The sequence below is a fragment of the Sphaeramia orbicularis genome, chromosome 8 (genome assembly GCF_902148855.1).
Source record: "Sphaeramia orbicularis chromosome 8, fSphaOr1.1, whole genome shotgun sequence".
Classification (NCBI taxonomy): domain Eukaryota; kingdom Metazoa; phylum Chordata; class Actinopteri; order Kurtiformes; family Apogonidae; genus Sphaeramia; species Sphaeramia orbicularis.
This window is the reverse complement of record NC_043964.1, coordinates 42620066-42647193: the sequence shown is the minus strand read 5'-3', so window position 1 is coordinate 42647193 and position 27128 is coordinate 42620066. Positions and strand designations below refer to the sequence as shown.

Below are 27128 nucleotides of genomic sequence, written 5' to 3'. Positions count from 1 at the left end.
ACTAATGTTTAGCAGCAGCGAAATTAAGGAAAAGAAGCTTCGATTCAGGAAAATTGTAATCAAATACTTTCATTCAAGTTGAATCGTTTCAGCTCTTGTGTATTAAAATACATAATTTGCCTAAAACTAAATAATTTCAGAAGTCAATGCAACGTTCTCACCTGCTTCTATGCTTGCTGTGTTGAAACCAACTGTACACATTAAAGTTCAAGACAGGTTTACACTCAACAAAGTAGTTATTCCTTAGCTCTCTTTTTTTTTTAAATTACCTCAGAAAATGTATTTCTATTTTCTATGCAGATGCACTCCTCTACAACACCAACCTAATCTTCGTGGTGCTTTCCAAACAGAGCTATTATCTTAAATAACTGCTGTATGAGTAACCACATTGCAGACACAAGCTGCACATGCTCCCAGCAGCTGTCCCCGACTGTGTCCGGGCCACAGGGCCGTTCACACCATCCACAGAGGCTCCCCTAGGACACAGCCCAAGGGAAAGAGTGCATCAATGCCAGAGCCCCAGACTCACTTGGCTAAATTACTGGGCAGACACAGTCACAATGTGAAGTGTTTCCTCATCGTTTCCTCAGATGTGGCAGCTGTTCAACGGGTAAAAGTGCCTGCAGCTGTTTGATGATGTGCTGGTCCTGCAGCTGACGGAGGCAGGCATGGGGGGATAATGCATGATCAACTTGCTCGTCCACATGCTCTTCTATCAAACCAGAGGTCATACCCGAGTGAAAACAGTTTAGTCTCAGTCTCAGGTGGAGTGTGTTTGTTTGTCTGGGTTGTTTGTCTTTATAAGCAGGTGTGCATGTTGCTAACCATTTCCCATCTTAAATCATCTGTTTATTTTTGTATATCAAATCTTCTATAGACACAAAGACACTTAAAAACACCTCCGATTGACAAATGTGTTTTGACAACACTCGGGGAGATAAGCACTTGGACTCTAGGATGTCTCCCAGGGACACGTTTCTATTTACACCTACTCCGCCTCGCACAAGAGACGCTTAATCTTCTCCATGATGTGTGGCTTCAATGCTAAAATCCCTCTCTCCACTCTCTTCTTTCCCTTCTTACATCCTGACTTCCTGTCTTCGTCACCGTCCTCCTCATTTTACCGCCCTGCCCTCTCCCTCTATAGCATTAGTGCATCACCCTGTATTTCATTGTGAAAGACCTTTACATGGCTGTTCCTCCATGTGCGGCAGAGTGCATTGTTTATCCAAAGGTAAAGCTAGGGATAGGTGGAGTGTAGCATTGAGTGACCCCCCTGCCAATAACAGCACCGTAATCACTTTAAATGTGTTTTATTGTCAGCTTTTCACAGATTAGAGCCACAATAATCTGTCCTCCTCCATCCATCTCATTCCAAGCTGTTATTTTTGGCACCAGGATTCTGCCTTTTTGGATTAGTAGGTGTGCAAGTGTTGAGTTTTGTTTTGTTTTTTTTCTTTGTGTGCATGTTTTTATGTGTGTACTAGTAAGAAACAACAAGGTTGTACTGCACAGTATCTATTGTGGGGGGAAATAATCTCAAGTGGATGTTGTGCTGGATCAGGTTTTTTTTTTTTTTTTTTTTTTTTTTAAGAAGGTAGTGGGATACTGTGTGGTTGCATGTTCACAATCTGCCTCTTCAAGTGGAAATCAACATCTCATGGGTACGGTTGGATACATCAAAACCCCAAGCCCTGAAATGTGCTTAAGCAAGAACATGGTCTAATCCGCTACTGTACTGTGTCTACCATGTCTGTCAGTACAATGCACACATTACTAACCCTGCAAGAGGAAGAGGACAAGGGGGGGGGTCTGCAAAAAGGAAACTAGACCAATGCAGTTCCATTTAAGTAACTTTCAGTGGAATGTCTTTTCTATATTTCTTTCTTTGTAAATCTGTTCTGTTCTGTAATGTCCTAAAAAATACAATACAAGAATGTCATACGTGACATTTACGGCCTTGTATCGACACTGACATTGCCATATGTGAGTATTATTATCACATATATCTGCTGAGTATGTGACTGGCGATTTCTGTTCAAATTATAGGGTGAATATGGTTGACATGGCAACAAAGGTTATCATGATAAAAATGTTCTTATCAGTCCAATCATTATCACAGTTAATCTCAAATCCTTATTTAAGATGCAACAAAAATATAGCAACTTGAGAGACATAAGACAAAATAATGGAAACAATGTAAGATTAAATTAAAAAAAAAAAATCATGAAAAACAGAAACACACATATAGTTTCTGGTTTTATGCTTTGTATTAATTGTTAATTTGATTTATTGTGATTTGATGTTGTAAATGATGATATACACAACCTTAAATATTTAAGAAAATAATTGCAATTGGTGTAATTCAACTAGAGGAAAACTACTTAAAATATGGCTATTTGTGTTCTTAAACTCTTCTGTATGGTCAGAACATGACACTTGCCAAATGAAGGTTTCCGGAATCTAAAGGCAGTCAAAACTACAATAATCAAATCTTTATGAACATCAAGATGCACATAAGTAGAATTAATTAAAACAACAAAACATTAAACACAGTGTAAACCCTACAGGCATAAAAATGTATAGAATGACATATTTCTATATAAAATTATATTATAATCTTATTATGATTATCATGGATTTCTTGTGCTTACGTGCTGTGATTCCTTTTTTTCTGTGACTTAACATAAATTTCTAACTGCAGTCTTTAGAAACTAGGTCAAAGCAAAGTGAAACAAATCTGCTCATTGATGAAGTCAATATACAACTACAATTAGTTGAATGATGGATGAGTCCTACTTTATTAAGCCTATTTCCAGAAAAATAATGTCTATCCAGGCTTATGTGCTGCATTTCATCACCACAGCAACAGAGAAATCTCAGTAGAGCTTTTCTGTTTCTTTAACTAAGGTGTTGTGTAAAACTGCTTAGGTGCTGCAGCTTAGGTGCATAATGGTAAAGAAAAACCCTGAAACTGTTCAAACATCAATGGGCTTCATAAATATTTTATACACATATGTTTTCACTTCATATGTACGTATATTATACTTGTGTGTAGATGTAGTTTTATTATGTTTCTAAATGTCTGGTTTTCATGGTTCAGCATTTGACTGATTTTTGTAAATTCTGTCATTGTCACAGTTAGAAAAACAGAAGTCAAATCCTCGCCCTCTAATATTTCACAGACGTCTTTAGTGCAAATCACCTCTGCTAGCAGAATGTAGAGACGCTATCTTGTCACTCTCCCCTCAGGCTGAATATTGACTGATGAGTTTCATTTTCTGCTATCAATTCTGTTTCTAATTTTACACGTTTCAATTAATTCCAGGTATTCTTGCACGGGACCCGCTATGATTAGAAGGTGCTGAAAGATGGATTTTGTTCCTGCCACTTTCACTAATTTTCAACTGGAAACCTTAATGCACATACAGACAAAAGCTACACATATCTGAAGCCATTTTGGGGTGTTGTTGTTGATTTCTTTCTTTTTTTTTTTCTCTCCACGTGATCATCACAATTTTCTTGCAGACGTAAGGCTGTCACGGCTGTCTTTCCAGCAATCTTCCAGCGCCGGCGCGTTGAGCGTTTCTCTGCAGTGGGATGATGATGAGACTCCCTACAGGGATAATGACATCTAAGAGCGTCTCTCCGACGGATGTCCCCCGGATTTAATCCTACCCAACACTCAGCCTGAGCTAGACGCGAGACCCCAGAGAAGAACAGCGGTACTACATACGCGTTCAGACAGACGGGCAGGTTTTCCGCTTAGACAAGAAGGCAGCTGCTGAGATACACAAAGAGACAGTTAGTCAGACTGGCCAGCTCACCAGCAGACATTCAGCAGGAATAGAAGCAGACAGGAACAAACACACTGCCACAGGTGAACACCTAAGTATAGTGGGTGGCACCCGTACAAAACTCTTCTGCACAAAGCGAAGACAGCTCTTCTAATCCTAGAACAGTATGACGGGATGTCTTCTGCAGCCGTTCTGCACAGAGAAAGGCCTTGGTGACGGAGCACCACATGGCCTCTTTGAGCTGATAATATACATCCCTTCACATAAAAGCAGCTTCTAAAAGCACCCGTTACTTGTGAAGATAATCCTTTGCATCTTGTCCTGTCTGCAACAAGGTTGGAGTCCATGGTCAGCTATACAATGACAACTCTGCAGCTGGTAGAGAATAAGTGTCTTGCTCAAGGACACCTCTGCAGATCAGACACTGAGTAAGCTGACTGTTTTAACCCATAAAGACCCAAACAGCCACCATGGACCAAAACTATCTACTGATGTAAACTGTTTAATAACTGTTGATCAACTAATCCTATCAATACATGTTACTAATTCATGTAAAAATGTTTGTCATCTTTTCATGGTCATCAGATATGACCCATTTGGACATTAAGAGGCTCTGTAGTGAACGTGGAAACACCATCATCTTCTACAGCATTGATTCACCAGTAAAACCATGGAGTTTGACAAATGACAGTGGATGGACTCACTTTGTTTATGTTCAGTTAATGATATATTTCGCTGAAAAAGTCAGTTTTTCTTCAGTTTTCTCTGTTTTTTAATACAATATCCATCGACTTTAATTTGACCTATTATGAACATCTATATGATGAGTAAATTAAATATAAGCAAATACCTGATTTTTACTGAAAAATGCAAAAGACAGAGGGTAATAAAATAATAAATAGCAATAAATCACTTAGGACAGGTTAAATGGAGACAAAATTTCATTTGGGAACTACCATAAAAGTAGCACTGAGTCTTTATGGGTTAAGGTGAACATAGATCCAAATATGCCAGCTCGCACAGTTACTGGCAAATCACTTTAAAAAGTATAGTGTGTAAGTTGTAAGAGTTAATCTAATTGTAGAAATGGAAAAGATTATTCATAATTAGTTTTTCAGTGGTGCATAATGATGAAAAAATCAGAATCATTGTTTTTTCATTACTTTAGAATGAGCTGTTTATATTGGGAGTGTGATGTTTGGGCATGGATTAGAGTTAATATCCCCTGAATTAAAAAGCCCTGAATGGGGGAAAAAACAACACTGGCTCAAACAAGGGACTTTCCATGACTTTTTTTTAAGGGTGGGGGGTATTCATTTGGTTGCAATTCAGAAGTTCACTTCAAGATATCAATAAATATCACACACTGAACCTATAGATGCTCATAAACAGTGAAGCAATTATAGAAATATATTTATTTAGTTATGTACTATTCAAGAATGTTTTTTATCAGTCTAAGTTTTTTTTATTGGTGACATTCTGTAGCATTTGTCTGAAAGAAGCATATATATTGATGTATGATTGTGTGTGAATGTTGTGTGGTTTTGTGGCTACACAGGTTACACAAATTAAGATATTAACATAAACCGAATTATTGAACTGAATTGAAAAAAAAAGTACAAAAATGACCACACATCTTCCCACTTATACGCAGGTATTGACTAAAACAGATCAACAATTTAGCAAAAGAACATACTCACTGAAAAATGAGTTTATTACTTCCTCTGACAAACTATCTGTTATATTTTATGGCTATATCTGTATATAGCATAGCAACAAAACCAGACCAGAAAAATATACTGCTAATTTATCCATCACTCATAAAAGATTGTCTTTTTTTTTTTTTTTTTACCATTCTAGCATCACTGTTTTGTCTGTTTTCTATAGAATCTTTGCTGCTGTCACAGAGTACTGTCTCATAATGGTAAGTTTGTTATTATACATTTTTATACACTCATACATTTTCAGTGGAAATCGCCACAATACATTTTCAACTCGCATGCTACTGTTATTTTACTGTAATTACATAGCCAGTTTATACTTTTTATGTGAAATAAAGTACATAAAACTGGATTTTTACATTGCATTAACCTTGCTGATCACCAATAGAGTATTTTTGAAATGGAAACACAAAGCATAAAGATGAAACTCTGCTTGAACTTTTCATCGACTGCAAACTGTTTTCTTATGAATATTCATGGATGCAAATATAACCAACTGGTGGCACTGACTACTGGGAGCATGTGTAAAAGATGATCTGACTCCAGCTCAGGTCAGAAGACCTCTAGAGCCTTTCTGAGCCTGTCGCCATGACTACCCGGAGGACTTCATTTGCAGCACGGCAGTCAGCAGAGTGAATCGCTCCAGTACCTTCAATTAGCAACCCATTATCATTCATGAGTTTGTTTGTGCAAAGCTGTAAGATTGAATTCCAGTTAGTCCTTCCTCCCTGCACTCGCCTGCTGATATAATGTAAAAGGAAGCAGAGGCAGCGGCGGCGCTACAGCGACTCCGTTCCATGCTTCACTGCCGCGCTCCATCAGGCTAATTTCGGCTCCGTAGAGGCCCGGTTCATCCCCGTATCTCCGTATGGACGGTGTCAGTCGTACTTGCAAGACATGCAAAGGTCATGAATTCGCAATGGGGCCCCTTGAAGGAGACATGCTGTTAAGCCTCAACCTGGTAGTACTCCTAAGAGCAGCTTTTAAGTTGAACTGCTTTACATATAATAAATTCATAGATTTGGGTTTTATTTTTTTCATTTGACGGTATAGCGCTGTATTGTCATTGGCCCCTTGACGGTGACGAGCACAAAAGCAGCACTGCTCCCTCTCCTGCCTGCACTGCTCGTCCTGCTGCTTGTGTCTTCATGAGTGGCATAAAAGCAGGAGCCATTTTCATTGTTTATCTCAGACACATTCAAAGCTCATTCAACATGACCGCTGGACAAAAGCTTTCTGTTGTTACCATCATAACACTGACTTCCCCTTCTACTCTGCTTTGATACAATCAAACCCAACCCAACAACAACACATTTCAGTCGTTATATCATTAAAGAAGTGGTAGTGAGCGGTAAACAGGGCCCACTGGCCTAGTAGCTTTAGTGGTGAGTTTCACGCCTCCTGGCTGTTGTGTGTGATATAATGGTGTTGACCCCCGTGGCACCAGACCCTCCATATTGAGTTATTATATTTATGCAACCACTAAGCTCCTCAATTCTTTCACAACGCTGTCAGCCTTCAGTGGCTGTGCATGGCCGAGGCCTGCTGTGGATGTTCTCAATTTCTTGTGGAAAATTGAACACACAGAGAAAGAGAGAGACATAGGGGGGAGAGGAAGTGAGCCCTGTATATTTTATTCAGTGGCAGCGGAGTACAATTCATAATCAGGGCCGACTGATTCACAGTTTTAATTAAAAAGTAGCCTTATAGTGCCGGTGGAAACATCTTGATTTATGAAGACTCAACCACAGGCTCCCATCCACCAGAGAGAGTGAGTCCACCTTGGTGGGGGGGGGGGGGGGGGAGTGGGGTAGAGCAGAGGGGGTGCTGATGTTTCAAGGAGGGGAAGTGTCTCATTTCTCACCGTGCCATGGTTGGCACTGTGTGATTTCATAGCGTGGCGCAAGAATGTCGGAGTGTGTGGTAGACATATGTGCAGGGCTGACAGTGTTCAAACCTGACAGATACTGTATGTCAATGGAAAGTAATACAGGACGATTCCAGTGCTGTGAGGAGCTTAGAGCTGCCTTTAACACACAAATGCTGTGATATGTGAAGAGGAAAGCACATTCTTTCTTTCTTTTTTTTTTTTTTTGCAACACTCAGTATCAAAGCAAGTCTAAAACATTTTCTGAGGAAAGAGGAGACTTTCAGGAAAGCTAGAATTTGATTTAGCTGAAATAAATAAAAACCATGCTGACATTATCTTACTCGTCCTAACAGGTCTTCTGTCTTTCAGTACAGGATTTGTGGGTTTGTCCCTAATATGGATTAAACAGAAAAGTGTACTGATTCAATATTGTTTTGATAAAGGAAGAAAATCTTACATCTGCAGTATTGGATACTGTTAAGCATCATTGGAAAAACACATACATAATCACTTTTCCACATATCATATTAAAGTGCACAAAAATTTGCATGTCTTTTGAGGTTGTAGAAAATCTACCCTGATGCCCAAGTTTTAGTTAATCACAGACAGGTAGGAGGGATAAATACATGCCTGAGAGCTATAAATGCCAAATCAAAATCCATTAGACATGAGCTGGACGCAATTCTACTGCCCTTCTCTGTGTCTGGAACGCATAAAATCTGCATTACATGAAGTATTTTTAATTTGGACTTGATTTGGAGAGGAGAGAGCTGGCGTTTCTTCTTGCTGATTTCAGCCCCTGCAGCTTTAATATTATTATCAATATTAGCAGAGGAATTTTTAATGGTTTTAATTCACTGAAATGCTTTATAATTAACATGAAAACCTGAGCTGATCAAAACAAGGATTTGTACTAAATATGACCATGTCTACTTATTAAACAGAAGAAATTAGAAATAAAGGCCTGACACTAATGCTATTACATGGTACCGGCTCGACTCAACTCAACGTGACCTTTTTGCATTTCCATTACGTAAAAAAGAACCTGGAATCTGGTACCCGGTACTACTTCAATAGTACTTGCTCGGCTGAGCTTCCAAAACGGGTGAAGACATACTAAAATGTGACATGTAAACACTGCAGACCACTGATTGGTCAGAGAGTTGTCTCTGCGTCATTGTGTCATCAATGTGCGACACGCAATTTTTTTAAAAAACAGATTCAGAAGTTTACAGTAAATATACCAGTAGGCAAATCCATGATGACAGCCCACAACACGACACCGTGGTCTGTCGAGGAGGTTCAGACATTTCTGTTCTTGGTGGCCGATGAAAAGATTCAGCGTGAGCTTGACAGCCCAACACGCAACGAGTGAGTTTATCAGCAACTCTCTGAGCGGCCGTCGTGGAAGTTACACGCAGGACGCTATGTCCGGGTACTCTACTGTCAGTAGTATCCTGTAATGGAAACGGTCTCCAGGAATAATACCTGGTACCTGAGTCAAGTTGAGTTGAGCCGGTTCCACATAGTGGAGATGTGGCATAATATAAGCCTGGTACCTTCTGCAGCTGAAGGAAATAAAGGCCCTAGCCACTATTTGATTAAATATGGTACATCACTACATGTAACATAAATAAAACTAAAATGTTTCTGTTAACATGGTTTTCAGGCAGATTTTCATTGACAATCACAGTAAAAACACCAGCAACTCCCATAATCCCATGCTACTTCACACTGTTTTATCTGAGACCTTTAGCAGCAGAATACTGTGTGTACATTTCAACAGCACATCTGTAGTAGCTTTAAAAAAAAAAATGCAGTGAGACTGCATGTACGTCAGCAGTTACAGTTCATGATGCATGACTCTGACCTGCAAATAGAGGAGAAAAGGTAGCATGAGGATATATCAATGGAAAAAAAGATGGATAGGTGGTGGTATAGATATTGGCTGTAGAATAAAAAGCCTTTTGGAAAATGGCCAGCTCTGCAAATTTAAGCAGGGCTGATGGAATTTGCTTTGGTCTGACAGTAATGTTAAGTTCATGTCAGCCCCTCCGTTTAAATCACCAGCATAACAGAACCTCTTGATACAGAAGGATTTTAATTAAAAACTGCAAGTGAGGAAAAGAGCGAGAGGAGAGATAAATGCAGAGAGAGCATGACAGAAGAGAGGCAGCGAGACGGAGTATTAGATGCCAGAGATGATGCAGAGAGGACAGGGTGAAGAAGCAGGAGGGACAGAAAAAGGCAGGAGTGATTACAGGAGAGGAAGAAGAGAGCCCATTCTATATGGAGGTGAAAACAGAGAAGTGGTATGTTTCTGCTTTTCTTAGGACTGTGTTCCTTTTCAGTGACTCGCTGCAGACTTTCTCCTGTTTAACTGTGTGTGCTTTTGCCCATGCATCTGTGCATGTATTTGCGCTCCCTTCTGTGCACTTCTTCCATTCTTCATTACTCTCACTGATGGATGTGGTTTTTTTTGTTTTTTTGTTTTATATCTGGCTCACTTGCAATCATGACAAACTAAACAGAAAACACAACCCACACCTTAGATCAGTGCTGTAATGGCTGTGGCCTGGTAGTAGACCACACATATCATTAAAGACTGTCTAAAAGGATTCAATATTTATATTTAAATGCTGCCCTAGGGACCATCTTGCTATATATTAAGAATATTACCAGAAGGGTTAAAAGACAACAGTTGGACAGAATCCTAAGAAGATCATCACACCCTCCTGAAGCCACAGCCCCCATACTGAGTCACTGTAAGAAGAAGCTTTATGTTGTTTATCAAATGTGCAAATAAGTGATCAAAATTCAGGTGCTTTTAATACCTGGAAGGAAAAAGTCATTCTGTGCAAAGCGATGTAAAGCTGAAAGCTGGAATTTTCATTGGATCCCAGATTGGAAAACTCACTGGTGATCCTGTATTCTCCTCAAAGCTCAGCTCTAAAACTAACAGCTGGGATTCCTTTGTGCAAGTGGTTCAGGATTTTCTGGTCTGCCACAGAACCCCTAATGATTATCTTGTACACTAGAACTAGCTGAGGACATGGTAAAAGCATTGGAATGTATTTGCTGCAGCATGTATCAATAGTCATTTTCCCCACTCGCACTTTGATTTTTTCCCCTCCCACTTTAGGTGATGATAAACATGGTGAATGATGTCATCCGGATATTTCTAAACTGGAAACCAGGTACAAAGGGGCTTCTCTGTTGTTTCCTAGTGCAGGAAACTGTCACAACCCACAAGAACAGAGTGTCTGAAACATTTCTGCACAAATGTCCCACATAGGTTTATTCTTCAGACTATTTTTGTACATTTTATTAAACCACTCTATGTTTTTTTTCCCTAACCAAAATATCCATGTTACAATATGTTCATTGTTTCATAATGTGCAGTATCTGGGTTTTCTCTGTTTGTTAATCAGGCTGCACAAGAAAGTGAATCATAATTGCAATATTAGTCTATGCACGTGTGGTACTGCAAAAGGCTTCAAATAAAAAATAAAAAAAAAATCCAAATTTAGGACAATTTAATGTACATAAAGGGAAAAAAGTAAATGTGAATGTGTAAATGTGTAAATGTGATAAAAACATGCAGAGCGAAATAAATGAATGAATTTTTTATATTTTTATTTATGAGTATAAGTTTGTGTTTCTATTCATCTGGGGCTTAAGTGTGTACTTTTCTCAACTGGCAAACAACAATATTGACTTCAAATCCTGCAGATCTATATGTATTGTCATTTTTCACCTTTTATTCTACACGTGATCATGAATGGCATATGTTAATATTTTTATAATATCTCTTTTTTTGTCTTTGCTGTGAAGGTACATATAATTGTGAGGGAGCACGTGTCCATGGACTGTCCTTTTATTCATATACACATATATTGTGTCCATAAAACGGAGATACAAGTGACTGAGCTGCACCAAGTTAATCCAAGACACAAAAGCATACACTCTCCTATCTCTCACACACAAACACACAGATTTACATGAGAAATGTGATATATTCATACTCATATTATACGATCCATTTATGTTTAAAGTGTAAAATGTCTCAGCGTTGAAAAATGAACATACATGCAAACTCAAAGTACATCCACACCACCTCTGGAAATGGAAAATGATGCTAATTCTGTCTGCATCACTATTTTCTTGCTTTTATTCCTTTACTTTTTAAATAAATTCTAGACGTGGCTCCCTCCGCTGTCAGAGCACTGTGAAATTACAACAATCAAAACAAGTTCCCAGATGGCCGGTGTGTGTCTACACCACAGCGTCAGCAGTGTGTGCCCAACACATCACACATGGAAGATTATTAATGAGTGTTGAGCGGAAAGTCACGTTGAAGATGTCGTTTTTTTCTTTCTACTAACGCCAATCATGTTTTTTTTCTCTTCCTTGCCCTTTCCTCATTTTGTACAGACAATCGCAAAAGCCAAAGAGAGAAACCGAGTCTCTTATGTCGCCCTGGGGGTCTCCCAGCTTCATAATAGATATCAGACACTCATGCAGCACTTAAAGGTAATGTCAGAGGGCAATTTTGTCACGGCAGACATTGTAATTCCAGAGGACTTAATATGACACACATTAATATCTAGTGTCAAAGCTTACCCTTTACCCACAGTAAAATTGTGCCATTCTTCTGGGTTTAAATATTGGTATAAACTGGAAATTCAGCAACCATCATTTTCTTGCACATACATCATAAAAATATTATTTTATTTGCCTTATTTAACACCTATAGACCTACAACTTCTTTTTTAGCGACTTCCAAATGATTTTTGTCTCAAAATTCATTTTCTGCATTTTGCAATTTTTTTGTGAAAATCTGGTATTTTCCTATGATTAACTTCCTGACCATGTTCAAAATTTATTGGTGAATCAATTTTTCAGAAGATGATGGTGTTTCCATGTTCACTACGGAACCTCTGAACATCCAAATGAGACTGATATGACGCTGTGAAACTGCTTTTAATCTGAATTATTTCAGTGTATTGATAGAATTAGCGGTTCAGAAGTTATTAAACATTTTAGATCACTAGATGCTTTTGGTCTCCAGTGGATGTTTAAGTAAATGTACTTAGATTTATCTACAATAATGTGTTCATATACATTTTTCCATACATCTTTGTTCCCTTCATTTTTTTCCTTTCGATATAGGACGGGGCCTGTCAAGCATCAGCAAACCACTCACAACATTATGATCCAGATTGCACCACATAGTTCCAATTTAAAGCCTCCGAACAGTTTATTGTTACATTTATTGTGCGCGAGAGCCTTAACATCCAAAACTGCTTGAACCTTCTGGCGAGCGCACGTTCCTGAGTATTAATATAGACTGTAGATGTCCTATAGACCTAGTAGCCTGGAACATTGTAAGGCCAATTGCTTCACTCCCCTCCACTGAGTCTTATGATACAGTTAACTGTAGGTTTAATGGAGCATCTCGGTGACCCAGCAAACTGACGTGAATATAATACAACACATTTACAGCTCTGTAACCTGTATACATGAAAAAACATGACGTGTAGGAAAATAAGTATGTTTACTCTGATACAATAAATCTGAGGTACTTGGACTTCGTTTATGTATTTGTTTTTTGTGCAATGTTACATTTCTATCTGAACGACATTTTAAGGAGAGATTTATTAGAACACACTGAATTCAGGGGTTTTGTTGCTACAGAACAAAACAATAACAACAAATGTAATCATTTAATATTGCAATAAATATTATTGTAATAAACATTTTTATTCCATCGGATGGGTTAATTTTGTTTACATTGTAATGTACGTTCACAAAATGCTTCAATATTTGTTTGTATAACTAATTTTACTAACTGTACCAAATTTTCGTGATCTAAGCATGATTTGGTTTCTAGAACTCAGAAAGAAAAATCAGTCTTAAAACTTAAAAGAAATATTCACTTGACATTAATGGTTGTCAATAATTGACAACAACATGAGCATTTTCATTCATGATATTTCAGTCCAATGGGAGTAAATAAGTAAGTAAGTACAGTAAGTCCTATAAACTATTGTACTGTACTCCACTGTAGTTCTGATGCGTCACAATGTTTGTGTACATATGCTTCTCCAAAAATGTGTTGATTATGAATGTTTGTGATAAACTGAAATAGTAAGTGTTCCTTTATAGTTGGACAAAAGCCTCTTAGCCCATAAAGACCCAGTGCCACTGTTGTGGCAGTTCCCAAATCGAATTTTCTCTCTATTTAACCTTTCTAAAGGGATTTATCACCATTTAATATAATATTATCCTCTGTATTTTGCACTTTCAGTGAAAAGCATTTTTTTTTCATGTATTTAATTTACTGATCATGTAAATGTTCAGAAACACTCAGATTTAAGTTAATGGTTATTATATCAGAGACTGACAAAACTAAAGAAAAAGGGACTTTTTTAACAAAATATATCATTAACTTAACATAAACCGAATGTCTACAACCACTGTCGTTTATCAAACTCCATGGGTTTTATTGGTGAATCAGTGTTGTAGAAGGTTTCCACGGTGACTATGGAGCCTCTTAATGTCATATCTGATGACCCTGAAATGATGACAAACTGCATTTTACACCAATTATTTACATACATTGACAGGATTAGTGAGTCAACAGGTATTAAATAGTTTACATCAGTAGATGACTGTGGTTGACGGTGGCTCTTTGGGTCTTTATGGGTTAAACTAAATTAGCGCAATAGTCTTTAAAAACTCTTGTGGATTCATTATAAAATGCATTTGTCACCAACCTGAAAACAGGACTGAGCTCATGAAAAGTTGACTTTTTAGAATTTCATGGTTCTCACATGACAGCTATGCTACAAACCTATGATGATCTTATAGAACATGATGCATGGCTGTGGATTAAACTAAAAGCAATAAAGTCACTAAATGAGCTCAATTTGCAACATATTTAAAATGCAACATATACATGAATTCAGCAGTGAAATGAATCCAGAACATTATATGTGACAGGGACCATTTTACTGCACTACAGCCACTGTTACTTTTCAGCACATTTTGCTGTTAACACTTACATGCTTCTATGCAGAACATCTACTTTTAGTGGAGTATTTTCACAGTGTGCACCTTTACATAAGTGAAGTATCTGAACACTTGTACCATTGATGGTGCTTGTGACGTGTAAAGTACACAAAAGCCTCCTATGACTCAAATTTTAAAAAGCCTTATGCAACTAACTGGTTTAATCAGATCTAATTGGAAGATTCTGGAAGGCCTCGTTAGTCGTACTGATAGCCATTTCCAAGGATTAAAAGTTCTCTCTGAAACACACATACACACAGACACACTCGTACTCTTAATGAGAGTGCCATCAGGGTCTGGCTGTGTGAGCATCTTCTAATTGTCTCATCTTTTGAGGTGGCACATTTTTTGGCTGAGAACTAATTTAACACCCCGTCCTCCTTTAGCACTCCGATATACACCAGACAACACTAACACCGACAAAAACACACCAACACCCAGGACTCAACCCTCCAAAGTATTCCTGTACCCTAACCATCACCCCCTGTTGCACCCGTGTTGTTGCTCACTCTGTAGTCCATTACCTCAAATGCTCCAACATTGCTGGCGGTAAATTAACTGGCAATTAGTTTTATCTATTACTCCAACCAAAAGAAGTGAGAGTAAAATTGTGTTGTAATAATATTAAATGCAGAGGAATAGATTCAGATGCATGGGGTATAATTTGTGACGCCAAAAGTCTCACTGATAAAATATGTCAAAAAATATCATGGGATCATGGGAGTCCTTTCGACCTCCACAATCCAGAAAGACATCATTTTCACAGTCGATGTGATGTGTGCAGGTTCCATTTATAATGTACATAATACATATGCATCTTTTGATATTTTATTTTAATGAAATAACTGAAAGTACTCTTGGTCATGATGTGATACAACTGGCCAAATGTCTTACAGAGATGAAGTCCCGCCCCATGGAACTGAACTTCAGAAAAAATATGTACGGTGCTCAATGCTATGAGACCACATCCCATATGAGTATTTCAATTTAATCTAAACACTACGAGTTAAACAATTTGTTATAAGAATAGTAAAGTAACATCTAGTTTGTGTTAAACAGCCCAGTGGACTCACATGTACTACACGTCACCAACTGCTCTGCATACTTCACCTTGTTCCTCAAGAGTTAAGTGAAATGGTATTAACAGAGTTGAAAATCACCAAAAACTGGTCTGTGATCAGCTTTGGACAGATCGTTGAGAGACGCAGTTATGATGACATTCCTTCTGCAGCCTCTCTGTTTATGAATTTTCAGTCTGATGCTTCAACAGGTTTGCAACAAACTAACTTTGCTGACTTGTAAAATTATCTTTTAAAGAAGAAACTTTATTTTGTCAGCATATTCTGTACATGTGGACATTAAACACACACATACATTTAACCCATCACTATCTGAACATACAGGAACACACCATAAACTGCAGGCTGGGAACAGTGGGCTCCCATGAAGGGGTAAGTTCAAGGGCACATCAGCCAACAATTTCTTTACTGTTACGGGAACCATCAACATGAACCATGAACCCTTCAGTTACAAGCTGCTTCTTTAGCCCTCTAGGCCATGGCTGCCCCACAACGGACAAACATATGTGTAAATGATGGTTCATTTCAAATGGGATTGTCTCACCATTGACAGTTACATTTTTTGTTAGGTTTTTTTTTTATTATTATTATTAGGGCTGCCAAAATTAATGCATTAACATGGATTAATCCATCATCATGATTAATCTGATTAAAAATTTTAACACAATTAACCTATCTGCAGCGCAGCACATCTCTGGCAGCACATTTTGGGTAATTTGTCCAAGTAGAGTTACTGTCGCACATGTGTAAAGGGGTAGTTGAGTCCAGTAGTGACAGGCAGCAGAACCAACTGATAAAGATGGAAGACACTAAACAGCACATTGACCCTCTGGATGGGAAATTTGAATACAAAAAAAAGCCAAGATGGAATAGTCAACCGACAAAGTATGATGCACTCTGCAGGAAGGAGTTTTCTTTTCACCGAAGCACTTCCAGCTTAAAATACCACATTAACGCGAAGCATACATTAGTCTAGGATTCTGCTAGCACTTAAGCTAACGCATCGCCATGCGTCAGCACTATTTTTTTACATAAGGTCCTAGGGAAACACTGAATCAAGGCATTTGCAGCACCACCTAAATGTAACAAATTAATAAATGTACCAACGTGACAAGCTCATGTACAGATTTTTTCAGCTCATTGTTATAAACGGTGTCACAAAAGACAGAATGATGAGAAAGATCCATATTTAATCCATGCGGATGAAATTTCTTTTAAACACATACACGTCTGTGAGGAGTTTTTACTATTGAACAGTCTGCCACTTCACAATCATTTTCAATAGTTCCCCAACCCTGATACTGGCTTTCAGAAATCAATGCAAGATGCAAACAGGAACAATCGACTGAACACACAGAAGTGGTTAAATGGTTGCATGAGCGCTGCATCATCTTTGGGTGCATCCAATTTAATCAGTCTGACTTTGACAAACCCATTATGTTTGTGTTTCTCTCAATAGCTCACATAGCCATCTCCTCACTCCATCTTTTGTCTGCGAGCCTGGTTGGAAGTATTACATGGTATTGCTGCTGCAGACGTGACAGACCTGTACGTAGAACCTATTCTGCTACTCCCTCCTCTCTGTGTTTGCTCCTCTTTCTCTCTCCCTGCAGCCCGGTTGCCACATATCACAGATTTTGACAGTACATGGATGAAGTCCCTGAGGGAGGCATTAGCTCCCTATTGGGACTTCTACTGCTAAACCCCTGGCGGCCATTTCTCCTTAACACAACCCAATCAATAACTTTTAATATTGTCTACTGGCAAACAGAGGAGAGTCACAACGAAGGCAGAAGGAGGTTTTAAGCTGAGGCCAAGATCCAGAGCAGGCTGCAGAGTTTTCTGGGCTCTGCCTCGGTCATTGAAGCGAGGTGAGCATTAGTTGTGACATTTCAACAGTAGCAGGGGCCAGGAGACGCTGCCTTGTGTCCAGATGATCTCAGGGATGCTCGTGGGTCACTGCATGTGCTTGACCATTTCACCTTTGGAACATCACAAACAGGCTTTTGGAGATTTTATTTTTTGTTTTGGTTGGCTCGGCTGTTGATGCTCCATCATCCAATCTCATACATGTACAAGGGGGCGTAACTCGCTGCGTACAGAGGAGACTAATCCATTTTCTGGTGTAGACTGATTTATTGTCCAGCAGAACTTTCATAATGGGAAAGAAAAATGTAGCTTATTGGAGCAGAGATGAAGAATAAGAAGATAACACAGCATCACTTAGTTGTGACTTCTGCACAACAAGATATTAATCAAATTCTGCAAGTATATGTTTAATCATTTCCTATGATGCAGGCGTTATTACTCTGAATTAAAGCTAAACCTGAAGAACCATCTTAACCTGAAGATGACGACTGGAAGATGCAACTACTCAACAACATAGCTAACTATGCTAACTTTTCTGTTTTGCTGTGAGCCCATTATTGCATGGATTTCACCGTTCAATGCTGAAAACTGCCCTTCTAACTCCCCGCTTACACAACCGAAGCCTGTGCTCGGTTTATCATTCAACTGAGATCTTCCTTTCTCTCAGATGCACAACAGAACCCCCTGACACTTGGCGTTGTTAGTCCGTGAGGCACGAGCACAAGTGTTTCCTGTCGATCGAGGCTGCGTAAAATATGCTGACCTGTGGCGTACACACCGAAACAAATCATTCACCCGCTTTAACAACAACACAACCTCTAGGTGAGGCAAGAAAACAACAAGTCAGCTGAAGCTTCCACAACACAACCACTGGGGCGGTTCTGTACATGCTAGTAGCCATGTGTTGTGCAGATGTGTGCATTTATGGAAGTATTAAAACAGAATTACACCAAGGCTGAACAACATACAGGCACACATAAAAAATGATGATGAAATGCAGTCTTGCATACAAAACAAACCTGATGCAGGAACATGAGCATACACAGCAGGGCAAAGTACTGGCAACAACCTACAATTACAATTTGAGAGCTGTAGTGAATATTCAATTAATTGATGAGCCATCAAATATTAACTTCATCACCAACCATTTTGTTAATCAGAAAAAACTAAAACATTCCTGATTCCATCTCTTTCCTCCCCTATGACACCAAACTGAATAGGTTTGAGCTATGAACCAAACAAGACCCCAGAGGATGTCATCTTGAGTTTTTTTTGACATTTTACAGACCTAAACAAGAAAATAACCATCAAAATTAATCTACAACCTACACAGCAACATGTATGATACAAGGTTATGATTCAATATATTGCTTTTTTTTTTTTTTTACCATACTATAAGCAAGGTGACGTATTTCCTTTTGAGTCATAGTGTAAAGATCACACTGTGCATAAAACCTGAACAAAAATGTACTGTTTGATGTGATTAGTATTTATGCATGCTTTAATATTTTCACATATCTCCTACTCGATCTGTTGAGGTCAGGTCAGTGAATCTGCCATTAGACCTCTAGAATCCCTATATAAACAAGCTACAAAAATCTTTGATAAAAAGCCACTCTACCACCATCATTGCAAGATCCTAGAGAAACATAATCTACTGAGCTTTGAAAATTTTAGACTCTTCTCCAACTTGAGTCTTGAGTGTACAAGATTTTAAACCGCCTGGCCCTTGCATCCCTACTGGATTTTGTTTGCAATCGCCCTGCTGGTCATATAAGATCCACCAGAATAGAGTCTATTTATAACTGTAATCAACTACACAATGCCACACAACTTTCAGACAATCTACTTTTTCTTTCAAAACCACTACACAGTGGAATGCAATAACAGATGACATAAGGAGCTGCAGTTCCATAAATGGTTTCAAATCCCAACTAAAAATTTATCTGAAAACCATTCAAATCTGCAATCACTGACTTAACTCTGTATTTAACTTTTTTTGTCTTTGCTGACAAAATGTGTGAGTGTGTATGTGTGTGTGTGTGTGTGTGTGTGTGTGTGTGTGTGTGTGTGTGTGTGTGTGTGTGTGTGTAGGAAGTATTTGTCTGTAAGTATTATTTGTTATCTGTCTGTATGTCTTTTCTTTTTTATTTGTGCCCTGCCAGGTGAACTCTGGTACGATCCATCAAACGGCAAAATTTATGTTTAAAATTGTACATGGCCCCTAATAAATAAAGTAAAAAAAATGTATTACTTTTACAACCTCTACATAGATAATATCACTTCTATGTATGGTTAAACAAAACCCAAAATGAACTGCTGGTCACAAATCTCTGCATGTAAACTGTTAAATAAAATGCAGAATAGTGCTTTAAAGAATTAACAGTTTAACAAAATATATCACTGCAAAACTCAAACTGTTACACCCACAATTCATTATGATGCATTGAGCAGGGGTGTGAATCTTCATGTTATGATTCATTTTGACACAGTACATGAGTTTTCTTTCTGTAGTAAGAAATGGCTTCTGTTTCCTAATATAACCGGTCTTTCTCTTCTTTAGAGGTGCTTTCAATATTCACGGTCTACAATATAAAAAGCTGCTTCTTTTCAATCCCAGTACGTGTGTGACCTAATTCAGTATGTAAACATTACAAAAATAAAACACAAATCCTTCCGTAAGTAGATGTGATCATTCACTGGCCTCATGATTCAGTTATTATATTATTATAATATAATGCATTTTTCATTCTTCTGCACCAATATGTTTGTGCTGAAAAAACAGTCAGCTGATACTATTATTATCAGAAGTTATCTTTGACTGTCTTCACTCGTCATGTTACATTAGCCTGCATTCAATACTTTAATATGGACCCAATGTGATGAATACTAAATGTCAGATGTGTCAAAGAATCTTCTATCTATCAAAAATGCTTAATACATTTTTAACCACTAATCCTATTACTACAGTTAAATAATTCTACAATTAAATGTTTCTCAGCTTTTGATCGTTATCAGACATGACCCATTTGGACGTTCAGAGGCTGGGAATGAACATGGAAACACCATTATCATCTGTAACATTGATTCTCCAGTAAAACCCATGGAGTTTGACAAATAACAGTGGTTGTAAACATATGTTTTAACGTTCAGTTAATGATTTGACTTTTTCTTCCGTTTTCTCTGTTCTGACGTAACCATCATTTTTACACTGAGTTTTTATCCACATCTACATATTCACTAAATTAAATATAAGAAAGCACCTTGTTTCATCTGAAAAATGTGAAGTTCGGAGCATAAAACAATAAATGGTGATAAACACTTAGGAAAGGTTAAATGTAGAGAAAATTCATTTGGTTCTACGTATCTAAGGGTTAATGAAAATAAAAGTTACAGTAATTAATCAACAAATGACACAAAACAGGTGAATACAGGTGCAATTTTGATTGTTTTAACTCTTTTCGTCCCTCAAAGCCATTAATTCCCATCGATATACCTAATATTAGCCATAGCTATTGCAACAGAGATCGTTTTTAAAGCATACAATTAATCATTTCTATTATTTGTCTAATTGTATCTCTTGTATTTCAAAATGTAAGAAAAAGTGAAAATGTCCCTCACAGGTTTCCATAGTACACTATGGAATGTCATTTTCTTTGCCAAACAGCTGTATATACAGTGCTACAGTACATATTACATAGTAAATGTTGACATTTTACCTTGATAAAGGACTCAAGCTGTCAATTGATTAAAAAGCATCTGAGAGATATGCTGCTGTCAATCGGATAATTGACTGATCGATCCAGCATTTCCACTGTATCCCACCGACAACTGAAGCACAAATGCTGGCAGCACCTGAAGCCCCCTGTTCGCAGCCACATCTGATGACATGCCAGAAAATAACAGATGCCACCAAAGCAAATGTTGGGAAGTGCAGCGCTCAGCTAATGATCGGATCTGCAGGCCGTTTTCCAGGTGACTTATGTTACTGCTCTGCCGCTGGAGACGAGGATGAGTGAAACTCTATTGATCTGCTGTTTTGCAACCCAATCGATGGCACCGCGCAGGTTTCGGGCTGTGTTTTCAGGTCAAGCTAAAAGCACGTGATCTTAAAATCCAATTAACACTAACTGATTGTATCCCTCGGAGCCAAATAACCACCAGAGACTTACATTCACCCTGTATGATTGTGATACTGATCTTACAAGTTCGTTCAATTAGATGATAATTGAACATAATTGAACAATTTGATGGGAGTTTATTATATAGAGAATTTGACCGAGGCTGACTTCTGTAATGTCTTGAAAGTTATAAGATACGCCCATAAGAAACTACTGCTTTTGCATTTCATGACAAAGCAGCAGATTGCACAACAGCAGCCTATAAGAAGATGTCGTCTACCTAAGGAAACACACAGCTGCACCCTCTCCATCCTCCACTATACATCCCATAAGCCACCACCAAAACATTTTCTTCCTATTCTCAGTCCTATTCTTCTCTCCCTTGTCCTCCTTGTCATCAAAAGCCTCCTAACTCTCAGTCACTTCAATTTGCTCTAATTAAAGAAGACACAGTCTAAAAGAAAAAAAACCCTTTCCTTCGATGGGAAGAAAAAAAACACGAAAGCATACAGAAGAATGATGTCAATTACTGAATATTCTCCCAAAATAAGCACGTAGAAACACTGGCCTATTCAGCAGAAGAATAGAACATTAGCGTGAAGAAACACTATAGGAGAAAGACAGATATACCCAAGAGGTGCTCATTTATCTCACCGTTTCCCCTCAATACCAAAATCTGCCGTTAATTACATTCTGTACATCAGAAGGGAAGAAAGGTGATTCTAAAAATAATGCACAGATGCAATACTACAGCGTCAATGTGTTTCCAAAATCAGTATTTGTGCCTCTGAGATGAATAGTGACATGGGGCCTCCTGGAGTCTAAATAAATGCCTGTTGTTAATTGGATTTGACTGAAATGACCAGAAAAGACTTGCTGCACTTAATTAATGGCACTGAACGGTAGCACAGGCCACATGATATAATGAGGGGTCAAAATCCCATTTAGGTTAGGTACACAGGGGGTGAGAGATAAAGCCTTTAAACAGCTCACGAGACATTATTATTCTCATATGTCCTCATTTTAATTATTATCCTGGCCAGTGCTTCTTCTAAACTGTTTATGTAAGAGCAGGAAGCGGCCAGGACTTGAATAATAAGTAGAAATACTTGGTTTTGTGAAAAAGAAGGTGGGGCGGCGTTGTTAATGAGATTCAGCAGCAGTGTTAATTCATCTATATGGTAATGTTTTATGACGTAAGGTAATAGTAGGGAATGTGCGGAGTCAGCATTAGCCGAGGCAGCTGTGTGACTTTCAGCTAACGACAGAAGGCTGAGGCTGATGCTCAGGCACTTCATTACTAAGCTGCACTGGCTGCTCCGCTGCTGGGCTAAGGCTGCAGCTTAAACTTAATAGGAGTAACAGTGTAATGGCAGTGTTTGGGAGTCTGCTTACAGTCCATCATAGTCTGCGCTACTCTACTCCCACCCCACTTCTAGAAAACCACCAGCCCAGATCACACACACAAAAAAAGAAAAAGAATCTTCACTTTTTCTGCACCGATACTCTCAGAAGCCACGGCTGATAAATAGTGCAGAAGAAGAGGAGGGAGGGGGAGCAGCACTGGATGTCCAAGAAGAAAAAAAAATGACTGTGTGCAACTTAATGACAATTTTTCTAAAAAGCTTAACACTACGGAGAGAGGAGATGAATGTATGATAAAACGATGGAAGGTGCTGATATGATAATGGCCTCTCATGGGCCCTTGTGGCAAATGCATTCGCTCTGTGTAATTTGGTACAGGGGAAGAGTGAGAATTAGGTCTTCCTTTATCTTATCACACTAAACATACCTAGTATCTCCCTCCCTCTTTCATACTCACACATGCAAGTCAAGTAGCTGACGTCCAAACGGTCACACGCCTCTGCCACAAAAATCTCATTCAACAAATCCTTTAATTGCCTGATCAATTCCTGTAGAGCGATGCAAATGAAGCCGATAGTCGATAGGGGCTGGGTCAGGTTGAACGTCCACGCGCTGACGCATGCCATTGATCAAAGTGCACACTGTGCTAAAAAGCCGGGATTAAACCATTCGTCTGTAGGCTCCACCTTGAACCATTATCCTGACCCTCGAGCAAATCTGGCGTGAGATACAAAGCAAAAAAGGCCTTGCGAAGTTTTACACCATCCATCACTGAGCTTTAAGGGAAAAAAAAGGTACACACTTTTAAGGAGGGTGGTGGGGAGAAGCTGCAGATGCACAAACACACACACAAGGTGAGATAAGATGAGCTGTTTCAGTGGTTTTTCTATAGCACAGGTGTCAAACATAAGGCCCATGGGCCAAAACCAGCCCACCACAGGCTCCAGTCTGGCCCGTGGGATGAATTTGTGAAATTCAAAAATTACACTGAAGATATTAACACTCAAGGACGTCAAAATCATTTTAGTTCAGGTTCTACATACAGACCAATTCAATCTCAAGTTAATTAGACCAGTAAAATACAATCATAACAACTCCAAATTTTTCTCTTTTAGTACAAAAAAGTTAAATTACGTGAAAATGTTTACATTTAGAGACGATCCTTTCACTAAAAATGTGAATATTCTGAACAAATGTTAACAACTCTGCATCCGAGGATCGGGTTGTCGAGCCCCCTGCTGTTGACTGCCACCCAATCCACACTGCACCCGGCCCCTACAGCTCCCTCGGTGAGTGGTGAGTCCACCGGAGGGCAGGCCCACGTCACTCCTTCAGGCTGAGCCCAGCCGGGCCCCGTGGGCAAAAGCCCAGCCACCAGGCACTCGCTTTTGAGCCCCAACCCCGGGCCTGGCTCCAGGGTGGGGCCCCGGCTGCGCCATGCCAGGCGACGTCACGGTCCTTAGTTGTTTCTTCTTCATAGGGGCTTTTGAATACAAGGGAATACAAGCAGTCGAAATGAGTTTCCTCCGTAGGGTGGCTGGGTGCATCCTTAGGGATAGGGTGAGGAGCTCAGTCACCAGGGAGGAGCTCAGAGTAGAGCCGCTGCTCCTCCACATCAAGAGGGGCCAGCTGAGGTGGCTCGGGCATCTGCTTCAGATGCCTCCTGGACGCCTCCCTGGGGAGGTGATCCGGGCATGTCCCGCCGGGAGGAGGCCTCAGGGAAGACCTAGGACATGTTGGAGAGACTACGTCTCTCGGCTGGCCTGGGAACGCCTCGGGGTCCCCCCGGAAGAGCTGGAGGAGGTGTCTGGGGAGAGGGAAGTCTGGGCATCCCTGCTTAGACTGTTGCCCCCGCGACCCGGCCCCGTATAAGCAGCAGATAATGGATGGATAGAAATGTAAACAACCTGAAATCTCTAAAGAGAAGTAAGTGGAATTTTATCAATATTCTGCCTGTTCCTAAATGTTTCATGTATTTGTAGATCCATTGTGATCTGTAAGTTGTAATGCATATGTGTTTAATCTGAGGCAGAATATTGTTAAAATTGCACTTGCATCTCTTCAGACATTTCAGGTTGCTCATGTTATTCACATATTTCATGAAACTTTGTGGATGTAAACGTTTTCCTAATGTAATTTTACTTTTTTCACTACTATTATTTTACTGGTCCAGCCCACTTCAGATCATATTGGGCTGACTGTGGCCACTGAACTAAAATGAGTTCGACACCCCTGCTCTACGGGTAGAAAAGTAACAGTGACTGGAGTTGTACTGAGGCCTTGTGCATCAATATGATCTTACCTTGTGTTTTGCCAGCCAAAGTCTCATCCCGGCGTCTCAGAAGTAGCATGATGGTACAGCCTGGGACTCCTCTCTCCCTCTCATAGCCTCAGACTGAGGGAGGCTGAACTGCAGATGACACATAACAAGAAAATTTTATTCTTGCATGGTAATGGCCAATATAAATATTCACATATTGTGCAGCTTTTCATATTAATGCAATGTATTTAAGTAAGAAATTAAAAAATGAAGTGTTTAGCTTGTAGATTGTCAAATAAACTGTACAAACAGTTTGTTGAGCATCGACTTTTTCATTACATTTTTTGACATTTTTTGTCATTATCCTTTAATATGAGAGTGATGTACAATCCTTACTGTAAAGACTATGAAACTGCAGTGATATAATGTGTTTTTTTTTCCTACAGTGTACAGCAAAACAAAAATTCCATATTGATCATTCAGTACATTACAATTAAAAGTGGTCTGAGAGGAAACAACAAATCTGCTGGATTGTCGGGTCATGGAAAATCTACACTGTGACAAGAGGTTTTGGCTGATCACTTTCACTCAGGTAGAGGCTTAAATATGTGAGTGACATCTTTAATTACTGATCGCTGTTTAAGATGCGAGTCTACTTCTTTACTCCATCTCTTGACTCAGAAGCTTGGAAAAGGGTCTTTTCTTTTCCACAGCAGCAAGAAATGGGTACGGGTTCATGTGTATTTATATTTAGTCTTGTGATTTGGACTGACAGGAGAAAGCTGAAGAGGGAAAGCATGCATTTACAATTTTGTTTTAGCTTTTCTCCTGAATTCAGCTCCCACAGCTTTAACATTCCCTATTAAACTATGTACATACAGGGAAGGGGGTTAAATGAGTTAAATGCTATAAACTGTTTGTGCAGAACTTCAGATGTTTTATAAGTTCACTATGTTTCACTGCAATGTCCCTGATAAATAGAGGAATAATATGTATGAAAGGATTGAGTGATAATTGTAAAATACTGTCCATCTGTAGTAGAGAATACTTGTGCATGCATATATTTTTTGACATTGAAAAACTGGCAAGATCAATGTATATATATTTTTGTTTATTATTATTATTTTTACAGACATAAATTCAGCCCAGGTTTATTTCATTTATAGATAAAGATTTATTTTGCTTATATAATATTCCTGTGGGGGTAAATCTAACAGCCCATCACACAGAAGAAATACAGGGTGGGGAAGCAAAATTTACGATATTTTGAGGCAGGGATTGAAAGACAGTGTATGACCAGTTAATTTATTGAAAGTCATGAGAATTTATTTGCCACAAGAAAATTTACATAATAGAAAATGTTTTTATTCTATGTGTCCTCCTTCTTTCTCAATAACTGCCTTCACACGCTTCCTGAAACTTGCGCAAGTGTTCCTCAAATATTCAGGTGACAACTTCTCCCATTCTTCTTTAATAGTATCTTCCAGACTTTCTCGTAATAGTTTTGCTCATAGTCATTCTCTTCTTTACATTATAAACAGTCTTTATGGACACTCCGACTATTTTTGAAATCTCCTTTGGTGTGACGAGTGCATTCAGCAAATCACACACTCTTTGACGTTTGCTTTCCTGATTACTCATATGGGCAAAAGTTTCTGAAAAGGTATGGATAATAGTGTTAGGTATGATTATGACATCAATATATGTTTGGTTTCAAAACAATTGACGTTGTGCCTGCTGAGAAAAAAACAACTAAATGTTCATTGTAAATTTTGCTTCCCCACCCTGTAAATATGCTACATACAGGCAGATTTTCACTTTTTTTTTTTCAGTAAATGTGTGTCATACGTTTAAAACAGTCTGCACTGCATTTTCAAGTCATTTGTAGATGTAATGCTTTTGTTCTGGTTCCTGTGGTGTGGAGCCACTTCACAGCACAACCAGGAACAGGGAATCCATAGTGCATTCAAGT

General features: G+C 38.8%; 1 protein-coding gene across 1 annotated transcript in view; it reads right to left on the bottom strand.

Moving 5' to 3' along the window:
* The window catches only part of grin2ba (glutamate receptor, ionotropic, N-methyl D-aspartate 2B, genome duplicate a), a 177722-nt gene that overhangs the window by 145171 nt on the left and 5423 nt on the right, over positions 1-27128 (bottom strand). The window contains 1 exon segment of the mRNA XM_030140426.1: positions 25199-25306. Within this exon segment, the coding sequence (XP_029996286.1) occupies positions 25199-25225 (27 nt within the window). The 5' untranslated portion in view covers positions 25226-25306.